Below are 13,845 nucleotides of genomic sequence, written 5' to 3'. Positions count from 1 at the left end.
AGACTTTGTAAACCATTTTGTTCCCTTTGAATTTCATGTCATGTGTACGCGTTTTAAAAAAATACATAAAAATTAAATTGAAAAATACAAATAAAGGTATTGTAACAATTTAAAGAGCCAATAAACAATGCTCTCATTAAATAGCCTATGAAAGATATTTATAATACAATATAGCCATTATTTTTTTTAAACTGCTTAATTACATAGGGAAACGTTCACACTATATTAAGGAAAAAAATTTTAAGCAATATATACAGTGTGACTTCAATTTCATTAGAGATAACTAAAAGGTAAGACAGCAAACTATTAACACATGAAATTAGGAGTCATTATTTTCATCATTAAATCCCAAAAGGCAGAAATTACATATACCCAAGTCTCAGAATAAATTAAAAGATGTTTGCTCACTTGAAAATAAGGTACATATAAAAAATTTACGTATTTTATGTAATTATGCATAATGTGATAGATAATAAATTATATTTTAATTTAAAGAAATATTTACACATCTTTCCTAAATTATGAATAGGTCAAGAAAAATACATTAAAGAGACATATCAATTTTATCAAAATATATGGGGGTCTACAAAAGAAAAACTTACCACTCTAAACACTTTAGTAATTAAGAAAAAGAAAAGCAAGAGAACAATGAACTGAGATTTTAGAAATGGAAAAAAATTTCAAGCTAAAAAATAAATGACAGGGGCTTCCCTGGTGGCGCAGTGGTTGGGAGTCCACCTGCCGATGCAGGGGGCGTGGGTTCGTGCCCCGGTCCAGGAGGATCCCGCATGCCGCGGAGCGGCTGGGCCCGTGAGCCATGGCCGCTGGGCCTGTGCGTCCGGAGCCTGTGCTCCGCAACGGGAGAGGCCACAGCAGTGAGAGGCCCGCATACCGCAAAAAAATAAATAAATAAAAAATAATAAAAAATAAATGACAATAATAATCTCAAAAGAAAAGATAAACAAAATGGAAAACATAGCAGAAAAAAAGCTAATTCATTGAAAAAATACAACACAAATCAATATCCTCATTCATTTGTAAAAGGAAAGAAAATATGAATTAATAAAATAAAAAATATAATTAATACAAAAGATTGAGAGCTTTTATGGTAGACTATTCTCTATTATTTACTGACACATTTGGAATTAAAATGGATGGTTATGTAAAAAGATAACAAATCAAAACCGATAAAACAAATTTTAAAACAGGCACAAAAAGATAAACCCAAAACAAAGGGAATGCGAAAATTTATCAAGTAATAAACAGAAAAGAGCACTGATGAAGTTATTTAAACATAGATAGCGTACATAAATTGTGACGTATTAATAAAATGTAGTATCATGACACAGCAATGAAAATCCACAAACTATTGCTGCTACAACAAAGATGCATCTCACAAAAACAATACAGAATTAAAGGCAGACACACACAAAATATGTACTCTATGACTCCACCTATATAAACCATGGTTAATATTTTAGAAACCTAATCTATGTTGTAAAAAGTCAATTTAATGTTTACGCTGGGGATGGGAGGAAATGGTGTGACTGGAAGCAAGCATGAGAGGGGTTTTGTGGGTTGCTGGTCATGTTTTATTTCTTGACATGCATAATGGCTACCTGGGTGTATCCACTTAGTCATAATTCATCAATTCATTAAGCTTGTGCACTTTTCTTAATGTGTAGTATAATTTGATAAGTTTATTTTAAAACATCAAGTTCAAAGTAATAACATCTTTTAAAATATGAGAAAAGCAAAGAAACCCAATCATCTCTCAAATTTACCATGACACTAGAAATGTGATTAAATATATCTCAAAAAAACACAGTGTCACTACAAGGAAGAAATAACAATTGAGGGAAAGGCTATCTTACCAATTAAGCAAAAGGATTTCACACACTTTGATTTGACCCCACATTCCCATTTTTTATTTTAAAGCATAATTTTTGACCTGCCAATTCCACATCTAGAACTCTATCCCACAGAAATAGAAATATGCTAGACTATTGCACAAAATTTTTTTTTACTGCTGCTTTACATATAATAATCATCACTGAAGGTTACTTTTTTGCCCCATACCTTCAAATTTTCCTAGATATTTTATTTTGCTTATGTAAAAACCTGTAAAAGAAGTGAACTCAACAAAGGGCAACTTATTTCTCTGATTTATGCTGTTTTTACCACCTTCAAGTTTCCTATATTTGTATCCAGTATCTTCAGTTCTAGTCCTTTCCTTTCTCTAACCTAACCTTTCTCTAACACTAAAGCACTAGAGTATTTCCTCCACCTCAGGAAATTACTAAAGATGCAGCAGGACATTACATAATAATAAAAGGGCCAATCCACCAAGAAGACAGAGCAAGCCTAAATGCACCAAACAATGAAGGTGCAAAATATATAAAACTAAAACTGTTCAAAATGAAAGGAGAACTCAACAGTGCCATCAACCAACAGAATCCAATCAACATTTATAGAACACCCAACTCACAACAGCAGAATATACATTCTTTCCAAGAGCCCATGGAACATACATGAAGATAGACCAAATCTTAGGCCATTAAAAAACATCAACAAATTTAAAGTAATTGAAATGAATACAGAGCATGTTCTCCAAAAATAATGAAATCAAACTGAAATCAATAACAAAATGATAACTGGAAAATATACCCACACTTGGAAGTTAAACAACACACTTATAAATAATCCATGGATCAAAGAAAAAGTCTTTTTTTTTTTTTTTTTTTGTGGTACGCGGGCCTCTCACTATTGTGGCCTCTCCCGTTGTGGAGCACAGGCTCCGAACGCGCAGGCTCAGCGGCCATGGCTCACGGCCCCAGCCGCTCCACGGCATGTGGGATCTTCCCGGACCGGGGGACGAACCCGTGTCCCCTGCATCGGCAGGTGGACTCTCAACCACTGCGCCACCAGGGAAGCCCTCAAAGAGGAAGTCTTAAAGGCAAAAACACATTGAACTGAATGAAAATTAAAACATGCCAAATCAAAATTTGTGGGACACAGCTAAAGCAGTCTTGAGAGGGAAGTTTATTGCACTAAATGCCTACATTAGAAAAGAGAAAAGGTTTCCAGTAATCTGTCTCACCTCAACTTAGAAAATGCACAAAATAAATCCAAAGGAAGTGAAGGAAAAAATAAAAATAGCAGAAACAGATGAAACTGAAAACAGAAAAATACAGAAAAATCAGTGAAACAGATGGCTCTTTAAAAAGATAAATAACATGACAAACCTCTAGCAAGACTGAAAAAAAAAAAAGACACAAATCAACATGAGGAAACAGAGAGTATCACTACAGATCCTGCAGACATCAAAAGGATAATAAGGGAATACTATGAACTCTACATATATAAAACAATTTAGATGAAATGAACCACTTCTCCAAAAAACACAAACTACCACAACTCATCAAATGAAATGGATAATTTAAATAGCCCTATCACCTATTTCAATTCAGGAAATTGAAAGCATATTTTTTAAAACTCCCCAAAAATATATCTCTAGGCCTTTATAGTTTCATTGGAGAATTCTACCAAATGTTTAAAGCACTAAAATCAATTCTACACAATCTCTTTTAGAAGACCAAAAGGAAACTGTTTCCAATTCATTTTAAGCTAGTATTATTCTAGTTTAAAATACCAAAACCAGACAAAGACAGTACAAAAAAGAAAACTACAAATCAGTATAACTTATGAATATATACCCAAAAATCTTTAACAAAATGTTAGCAAATAAAATCCAGCAATATAGAAAAAGAATTACACATCATGAACAAGTGGGGTTTATACCAGGAATGCAAGGCTGCTTCAATATTTGAAAATCAACCCATGCAATATACCATATTAACAGACTAAAGAAGAACAATCACATGATCACATCAACTGGCGCAGAAAAAGCATTTGACAAAATACAACACTCATTCACACACACACACACACACACACACAAATCTTAGAAAAATAGGAATAGAAGAGAATTTCCTCAACTTGATTAAAAAAACATCTAAAAAAATATACAGCTAACATACTTTGTGGCAAAACAGTGGACACTTTCCCCTTAGGATAGGGAACAAGGTAAGGAAGCTTGCCCTCATTACATTTATTTAACATAGTCCTAGAAGTCCTACCCACTGCAATAAGGGGGAAATAAAAGCCATAACGTTCAGAAAAGAAGAAATAAAACTGTTCCTATTTGCAGATGACATGACTGTTTACATAAAAAAATCCCAAAGAATCTAACAACAACAGCAAAAACACACACTTAGAACTTTTAAGTAGGGGACTTCCCTGGTGGCACAGTGGTTGAGAATCTGCTTGCCAATGCAGGGGACACAGGTTTGATCCATGGTCCAGGAAGATCCCACATGCCATGGAGCAACTAAGCCCATGTGCCACAACTACTGAGCCCATGCGCTGCAACTACTGAAGCCTGCACTCCTAGAGCCCACGTTCCACAAGAGAAACCACCACAATGAGAAGCCCGCACACTGCAACAAAGAGTATCCCCTGCTCGCCACAACTACAGAAAGCCTGCACGCAGCAACAAAGACCCAATGCCGCCCCCCAAAAAATGAACTTGTAAGTAAATTCAGCAAGGTTGCAGAACACAAGACAAACATCCCAAAAAAATGAATTGTATTTCTATTTACTACCAATAAACACATGGAGACCAAAATTTTAAATTAGATACCCTTTACAATTGCTCAAAAAAGTGAGACATTTAGGTGTAAATTAACAAAACATGTACAGGACTTATATGCTAAAAACTACACAATGCTGATGAAAGAAAACAAAGATCTAAATAAATGGAGAGATATGCTATGTTTATGAATTGGAAGACTCAAATACAGTAAAGATGGTAACTCTCCCTAAGTTATCATATAGGTTTAACACAGCTCCTGTCAAATCCTAACAAGATTTTTTTTGTATAGATGAAGACAAGATTATTCTAAACTTTATATGAAAAGGCAAAGGAACTAGAATAGCTAAAACAATCATGAAAAATAAGAATAAAGTTGGAGGGATCAGCCTACCCAAATTCAAAATTTATTATATACATATAGTAATCAAGACAGTTGTGGTACTGACAAAGGGATAGACATATAGATTAGTGGAACAGAACAGAGAATCCAGAAAGAGACCCACAGAGTATGCCCAACTGGTTTTTTACAAAGGTGCAAAAGTGATTAAATGGAAGAAAGATAGCCATTTCCACAAAGGGTGCTAGAGCAGTTGGACATCCATAGGCAAAAAAAAATGAACATCGACCTAAGTTTTAAACCTCATACAAAAAAAATTAACTTAAATATAAAATATAAAACTTTTAGGAAAAAAAAGAAAACCTTCAGGATCTAGGGCTAGGCAAACAGTTCTTAACACCAAAAGCACAAGCAATAAAAGAAAACTTTGATAAATTCTATTTCATTAAAACTTTCCCTCTGCAAAAGACCATGTTAAGAGAAAAAAAAGACAAGCCATAGAGTGGGATAAAATACTAGGAAACCACATATTTGACAAAGGACTAGAACATGTAAAGAACTCTCAAAACCTAACAGAAAAAGAAAACAATCTTACTAGAAAATGGCAAAAGACATGAAAAGTTGTTTAATATCATTAGCCATCAGGAATATGCAAATTAAACTAGAAGACAGCAGTACACACTAATCAGAATAGCTAAAATTAAAAATAGTGACAACACCAAATGCTGGCAAGAATGCAGAGAAACTGAATCATGCCTACATTGCTGGTAGGAATATAAAATCTACACTTATCATTAGTATAGTCGTCAGGCCTCCCCCAATTCTAGTTATCAACAACTTTGAGTCCCAAACAATACTGAAATAAAGTATAGGTGCATCCTTGTGGTATAACAAGAAATGTATTTGGTCTTTGTTCCTGGCACAGAGCTCCTAAAACACCAGAAAGTTCCAGAGCCACAGGAGTCTCTTTTAAGTTATTCATATACAGAGGCCCTTTTGAGCACACCTGACTTTATGCTATGAGTTGACTTAGGGTGGAGCCCCTAGACAGCCTCAGGATGGGGCCAATCACCAGAAAAACCAAATGATTAGAGGATTGGAACTTTCAGTCCTACTCATTGACTTCTGCGGGGGTGGGGGGGTGTCAAGGTGTGCCTAGAGATTAAGCCCTATAAAAACTCTTGAACAAGGAGAGAACTTCCAGGTTGGTTAAAAAAAAAAAAAAATCCACATTCTGAGAGAGTAACAAAACCCTGTTTCACAATAACAGAAGCTCCTGTTTCAGGACTCTTCTGGACCTGGCCCTATGTACCTCTTCATCTGGCTGTTCATCTGTATCTTTTACAATATCCTTATTGTAAACTGGTAAATGTAAGTAAATGTTTCCCTGAGCTTCATGAGACATAATTTTAGCAAAATATCAGATCCCAGGAGGCGGTCTGGGAAACCAGAGGTATGAGTGACCTGGACTTACGACTGGGACTTGTGACTGGCACCTGAGGGGGTGGAGGGCAGTCTTGTGGGATTGAGCCCTTAACCTGTGGGATTTGATGCTATCACCACAGAGACAGTGTCAGAATTGAGTTAAATTTGTAGGACACCAGTGAACATCCACTGAGAATTGGAGAATTATTTGGTGTGGTGAGAAAAACCAACACATCTGGTGTCAGAAGTATTGAAAGTAGAGGATAAAAATAGTTTTCCCTTACAATCCTCCTTTTAGAACATCCAATTTATGAACAGCCAGATTTATCCCCAAAACAATATATCAGTTTGCCAAAAGATATGTTACCTTTAAGGATCTCTATGTGGTATGTTTCCTCGGCACATTTTAAAGGATTCTTTTCATTAAAATTCCACTTACCCCTCCTTTTTCAGAATCTCATCTGCTTAAGAGCAAATAACTCCTCTCTCCAGTTTCACAGCGAGGCTTAGTCATGTGACCTACTCAGGGACTTGGGTAGCAGCAGTCCCGCGTCCTAACTGCTAAACCAGGGCTCTTGCCCAAGTCCATCATTTCTGTATTCCCACTTTAAAAAATTATCATTCTTGTGGAATTCTTTCCATATGGACCTCACCTTATCCAGAAAATGTTAACTCAGCTGAACCCTGCAAAATACAGCCCTCATGAAACCCAGAAACAGAAGCACTTTGGACAGCTGCTTTATAATCTGAAGAACACTCAAGTCCACCAAGCAGTCAGATGGGAGAACAGGCCTTCCAGGCTGGAGCTGGCTGCCGTCTGTTTCCGGCTCTGTCACTGACTGGATATTCAACTTCACCAGCTATCTTACTTAACTATGTCTTGCCTTTTTTACCTTAAGTAAAACAGCAACAAAAAAAATTTTATTTCGTCCTCACTGAGGGAAAGAGTCTAATGAGACAATATAATCCTTCATGTTCCTCAAGAGTGAAGTAAAAACTACACATGTGGTTGCATAATTAATAAAAACCATTCCAGGATCATCTTTCTTTGGGATTCAAATTCTTCTCATTCTTTACAATTCCTCTTTCAAAGGAAGCAGTTTTATTTAAGAGACTAACAAATCTGCCAGAAGTCACAGAGTCTGACCTGTGTCTCATCCCCTTCTGAATCTTTATGCAGTTTTCTTAGTACCTCATGCTGCTATTCCCAACCATTAGGGATACAAGGAAAAGAAAAAGGTTAATAATTTAGTAGACCAGGGTTTTTCAACATCAGCACTGATATTTTGGACAGAATACTTCTTTGTGTGAGGAGCTGTCCAGTGCATTGTAGGATGTTTAGCAGCATCCCTGGGCTCCACCCACTAGGTGCCAGGAGCAGCCTCCCAGTTGTGACAACCAAAAATGTCTCCAAACACTGCCAAATATCCCCTGGGGAACAAAACTGCCCCTGGTTAAGAACCACTACATTATACATATAACACACAAATATTTGGAAGCCATCACCTAAAAGGAAACCTTTAGACTGAAAAGAAAACAGAAAAGACATAATTCTCTTTAAATATTTGAAAAGTTACCATATAGAAGCAGGAAAAGATTTCAAATGCCAGAGAATAGAACTATACCAGTGGACAGAAGTTACATAATAATAAAACCAGCTCACATCTATTCTTCCTACACACCAGGCACTGTTGAGTGCACTTTCAAATATTATTTAATCCTCACAATAACCCTCTGAAGTCAGTAGTATTGGCCCCACTTTACAGATGAAAAAACTGAGGCTCAGGAGGTCCAACAGCTAATAGCAAAAGCAGAACCCCATCTCAAACTGAGATCTAACTGAGCTCAAGCTCTTAACTCCCAAGCTACTACGACCATAACAAATGAAGATTTTACCTCCACATAATAAAGAAAATGAAGAACTTTTTGACTTAAAAGCTGTTTCTTTCACCAACAATGATTCCTGCAGCCACCATCTCAATCCTATCCATTCAGATCAGAAAATCCATAGAGCTTTCCTTCATAACCTCAGGGGAAGCCTCTGCTCTAACTCTGCTGAGCCCCTTTACAACTTCCTACTTCAAAGTACTCAGGCTACTCTCTCAGCTCTTCCTTAGAAAGCTCCTCGAGAGTGTGGCAACTAGCTTCTCACATTTACAACTCCACAAAGCCTTGCACATACTGGGGCTCAATAAACCTTTTCTGAATGACTGTTCCAGAGGTACCACCCCCACCCTCCAAAGCTCACACCAGAGGGGATATTTAAGCAAGCACCTTCAGGAGATATAATTCTTGCACTTGAGCTGAAGATTTTATTGCAAATGCTGAGTTTTTTCCAACTCTCAGAATCTGAGTCAGGAAGAGTCAGAAAGGAATATGACAGATAAGACAGTCCGTTGGCTACATGTCCAATCAAGCTACCACAGACTTGTTTGACTATGATCACATATCATGTGTCAGGGGCTACATGTATTTATGTATATGTGTGCATGTATACACACTTATACTTACACTTGGGTATGTATACAAAGACACATATATATGTCTATGAACGCCTGTATATACGTATACCTCAGTTCCCTCTTTAGAAATTAAGCAAATGTCTATAGTGTTCCTGAGGCCTTGAATCCAGCCAAGGAAGTCTAAATTAGGGGTCTCTTTTTTCCCCCTAGTATATTAATAAGGTAAGGCAAATAAGGCTATACACAGTATTCCTCATAAAATACCAGCACATGTGCCAACCAGTACTACCTTCCCCAGGTACCAGAGTCTGGTATCTTTTCAGGAAAATGCCAAGTGGCCAAGCCCCGTTCACGTGTGTGGCAGTGAAGAGATGCTCATGAACAGTGCACGGAGGAGAAAAGGAAACATCACTAAATTGTATCTTATGGGCACTATATTTCCATTAGAAATTGCATGTCTCCAGGCTAAAGTACTTCTATTTCTCTTCTTTAAAAAAAGCTATTCCCAGTGTTCCACAGAAGTAGAAGCCTGTCTTCTTACCACAACCAGCTAGTGGTGAGTTCTCTAGGCTAATTTAGGGGTGAAGGGGAGAGTTGGCTGGGAAGGCCAGAGAGTAGAGCAGTCAAGCAATTGCTTTGCCCAAGGGCCAGACTCAAAATAAAGGCAAGGAATGTTGAGAGGAAGAGCACCTGGCATAAACCATGCTAGGGGGCCCTCAACTTCTTCAGTGTTTTTGAGCAGTACAGTGAGGGCAGTAACAATCATGCACCAACACAAGCCTTTGTTACTGTCACCTGGTTCCTCTCCATGGTACAGAGGTTCATCTGATTCTTTCCTTCCTAATCTTCTATCTCCATCAATGACATGGCATTTTCCGCTTATGTGCAACCAATCACCATTCAAGAGAAGCAGAAATGTAACCATCCAGAAGGTGCATTCAGACTGATGATGAAATAGGCTGGCCACCTTGTACAGGAGCCAGTGCAAAATTAAACACATCAACAGGGCCCAGAAATCTTTGAGGACCAACCACAAACCCTCTCCTCCTTCAATTTGCAAATAGGTTTTTCCTTTTTTTCCTTGAACTGATTTTCCCAATTTGGGATAACCAGACAGAAGCTTTTAAATATATGAGTCATTTCAGGGGGCCAGCTGAAACTTGGAGACAATTCAACTTCATATGGGTTTAAATGGGGCCTTATTTTTCATCTATCCACCTTCGCAGGGCAAAAAGAGAGCTTGGAAGCCTATAGTTTAGCACTTGTCATCAATCCTTTACTAAAGTCAAGGCAATTAGGCCCATGATTGTTAAATTTTATCTCAAAGCTCCTGTCCTGCACAAATCAATCACAGCCACTGCTGAAAAAAAACACAGAATTTTAAAAGATTCTTTAATCCACACCCAAGGAGATGTGTGGGGGCTGCCGAGAAATCATGACGACAGGGACAGCCGGTGGTGTCCAAGGGGGCAGCTGTTTCTGAGACCTGTTTTGGGACAGGGGACAAAACCAACCAGTGGTACTTTTCTCTCCAAATTTCTTTCCATCTTTACATCTGCCGATTCACCACATTTCGGTCCAACAAACTGTTTTTCTCCATTGCGAGGTTTACAGCGAGAGCAAGAGGGACTCAAGACAAGCGAGGGGGCGAAGTCTGGGATATGTTGCAACACGTAATGCTGGAAAACGTGTAGCTGTTTACTACCAGCTCCCGGGAGACGCCGAGCGCCGAGCGCAGAAGAGCTCAGCCCCTGGTGCGCGGCCCCGCCTCCCACACAGCCTCCTGCGCGTTCGTTCGGGTGTGGGGGCGACACGCAATGAGCCCTCCCCAACGCGCCCCGGAGGCTCCTTGTGCGCCGGCCCCCAGGGCATGAGCTAGGTCTCCCTTCGCGCCCCACGCCCACGCTGCGCGCTGCCCGCCCCGTAGTTACCTCGGAGGCCGGGGTTGTCGTCTCTGGCCCGAATCTTTCGGATTTTGACAGGGCGCCCGCTCAGAGTAGACAGGACCAGACGCTGGCGCAAGAAGTTGCAGCCCGCGTAGCTGAGGGAGTGCGCCTGGGTCGCCATGTGCACGCCCTCTGCAACGGCGCGGGCGGCCGGGGCGAGGCGACTTCGGACAGGCGCGGGTATCGCGGCGACGGCGGCGACGGCGACAGCGGCAGTGGCGGCCCGGGCTCCCTCCCGCAGCCCCGCAGCCCCAGGCGCGTCCACGTGGTTTGGAACAGGAAGGGAGAGAGACGATACACCGGGTCAGAGGGGAGTGGGGCGGAGCCGGTGACCGCCTCTCCGCCTCCCGGCCCGGCTGGGGGCGGACCCAGCACCGCGCCACTCCGCTATTGGCTGGTGCAGGATCAGGGCGGTGCCCGGGGCGCACCGCTATAGGCCTGCACTGGGGCTAGGCGGTGCCTGGGCCACGCTACCATTGGCCTGCGCTGGAGCTGGGCGGTGCCCGGGCCCCGGCAACAGCGCTTGGCTGGAGGAGCGCGGGACGGGGGAGCGGCCTGGGAGCGGAGGCGATTGAGCACGCCTTCCCCACCAGTTTCCGCGGGGTCTTTCCCCGCGTGGGGGCAAGGGGAGGCGATGGACTGCGTTTGAGTTCCTCCTACATGCCCGGTACTTAGCCACACTACTTACGGCAACCTCTGGGATGTGTATGCTATTAGCTCCCCAGCCTTTTTCTTAATAGAAGAGAAAACAGGATTGGCGCGCTTTACCCTGTTGCAGACACCGTGCTGAGCGCGCAGCCGGCCCTATGCCCTCGCGCCCGCTGTAATCCTGAAACGTAGTGCCATTCCCTCCCTACACTTGGGGAAAGACTCGAGGAACATTGCAAGGCTGGCAGTGGCAGCATGCACAGGAACCAAGGTCTTCCGACACCAGGCCATTACTTATGAGACACCAAGCTTTGCCCTTTTCACATCAGTGGCTTCCCTTTACAGCCACTGTGCTTTTTGCCAAGTCAGGTCCTCCCATTTTGCATTCCTCAAAATGGATAGTTGTAATAACTTACACACACACACACACACACACACATAGCTCTTTCCCATCCTCTTCTAATCTTGCACACCAAAAGCTTCCCAAAGATTGGATTATGTCACTCCTCTGCTCAACAACCTTCAAAGATAACGCAGTTATCTATAAAATGATTACAAACTTGGGAGTCCAATACCATAATACGGTTGGTTTGTAGCGATTCTTGGACAATGTCACCAGATTATGAGTTCCAGAACACATGGGGGAAGAGGCGGTTCTGGAAGGGGTCAGAGCTTGAGTAAGATTAAAGAAGGTGGCTAGCGTTATGCGGGTAAGGCTCAGTTATGAGGAACCACTGGAAGGTCTGAACTCCTATAGGGTGACAGGTTATTAGAGGTGTATGTTGAGTTTAACAGAATCAGCCCTGAAGTTCATTGAGGGAGGTGGGTAATCCATGCACATTATTGCCATTTCTTGAGACTTCTTTTAGGAAGTTGACAGTATTGAAAACTCCAGGACCTCTGAGGGCCTCCCTTGAATCCTGCTGTGGAGGATGCCAAAGCAAGGAAAGGAACCATCACACCAGGAGTGTATGTTTTGTATATCATCTCATCTTAATTAGTCAACAACCTTAAAAAACAACTAATATCTTCTGTAGCAATCCCTGTCTGTGCCCTGTTCATATCCCTTCAGCTCTTACTATTTTCAGTGCAAACGTGCTTAATTATCCTCCAACAGCACCTAGATCTCTTTGTCTGAGGGTTTTTCCCACCTGTATGGAACTCAGCAGGGCAAAGGTGCTGGGGAATTAATGCCCCGCTCCCCCTCCCCCAGAGTCCTCAACCAATGGCTGATGGGAGTTGATGTATAAATATCCCAGCGCCCTTAAACTTTGAGTGAGATAGCTCTGAGACATAGATTCTACAGCGTTTCCCCAGGGACCCTCAGAGATTTTAATCTTCAGTTGCCTACAGCAGGGGTCCCCAACGCCGGTAGAGGTCCGAGACCCATTACGAACAGGACCGCACAGCAGGAGGTGAGCGGCAGGCGAGCAAGCAAAGCTTCATCTGCCGCTCCGCGCCGCTCGCATTACCGCCTGCACCATCCCGCCCCCACCATCCTCCGTGGAAAAATTGTCTTCCACGAAACCGGTCCCTGGTGCCAAAAAGGTTGGTGACCGCTGGCCTACAGGGGTTACTTGCTTAAGTACCTTTTACTGGCTTCCTTCCCTTCCCCGTATCCTTCCTAGCTCCCTTCTGATATTTCGTGGGATTAATTTTCAAATAAACTACTTTCACTCAAATTATTGCCTCAGGGTCTTCTTATGGGCACCTCCAATATAAGTTCTGATTTTTGATATTTGAGAACTGAGGTTCAGAGAGAATAAATGACTTGTTTAAAGTGACATCACTAATAAATGGCAGAACCAGAATAAAAACTGTCTGCCTGTCACTGTCTGTCTGTCTCTGTCATCTCATATCTTTGGAACCCTGAACCTCTAATAAGAAGTCTGGCTACCACGAAGCTGCCATGCCAGAGAGACCACAAAGATTTAGTGCCAGCTGTTCCAGCTGACAGCATCAGCTGCCAGACATGGGAGTGAGGAAGCCTTCAGATGATTCCAGTCCCCAGCCAGCCTCTGACAAGTCTTTGGAGTCACCCTAGCTGACACCATATGGAGTACAGATAAGCTATCCTCACTGAAGCCTGCCCAAATTGAGCTAAATAAATGATTGTTAGTATTTTAAGCTATGGGTTCAGGGGTAGTTTGTTACACAGTAATGGATAATGAAACTACATATCCCCGAATCCCCTTCCCTGCATAATTCTGGGTTAGCAAACCACAAGAAACATCTTGCATGAGATTTCAAAGGCAAACGTAAAGTCACAGCCACATTTTTTATGTTTGAAAGGTCACTGCAGGGTACCAGGCTCTCTTGCAGCTCACGTAGTTACCTTGTTGGCATGGAGCAGCAGCCAGGCCCAAAGCTCCT

General features: G+C 41.5%; 1 protein-coding gene across 1 annotated transcript in view; it reads right to left on the bottom strand.

Annotated features, from left to right (window-relative positions):
* RCL1 (RNA terminal phosphate cyclase like 1) overlaps positions 1 to 11,118 on the bottom strand; it is a 58,038-nt gene extending 46,920 nt beyond the window's left edge. The window contains exon 1 of the mRNA XM_032636028.1: positions 10,810 to 11,118. Within this exon, the coding sequence (XP_032491919.1) occupies positions 10,810 to 10,945 (136 nt within the window). The 5' untranslated portion in view covers positions 10,946 to 11,118. The remainder of the gene's footprint in view (positions 1 to 10,809) is intronic.
* Positions 11,119 to 13,845: the final 2,727 nt, after the last annotated feature.

The sequence above is a fragment of the Phocoena sinus genome, chromosome 6, assembly GCF_008692025.1.
Source record: "Phocoena sinus isolate mPhoSin1 chromosome 6, mPhoSin1.pri, whole genome shotgun sequence".
Lineage (NCBI taxonomy): Eukaryota > Metazoa > Chordata > Mammalia > Artiodactyla > Phocoenidae > Phocoena > Phocoena sinus.
Note: the sequence above shows the minus strand (reverse complement) of the source record. Positions and strands in the feature narration are given on the sequence as shown.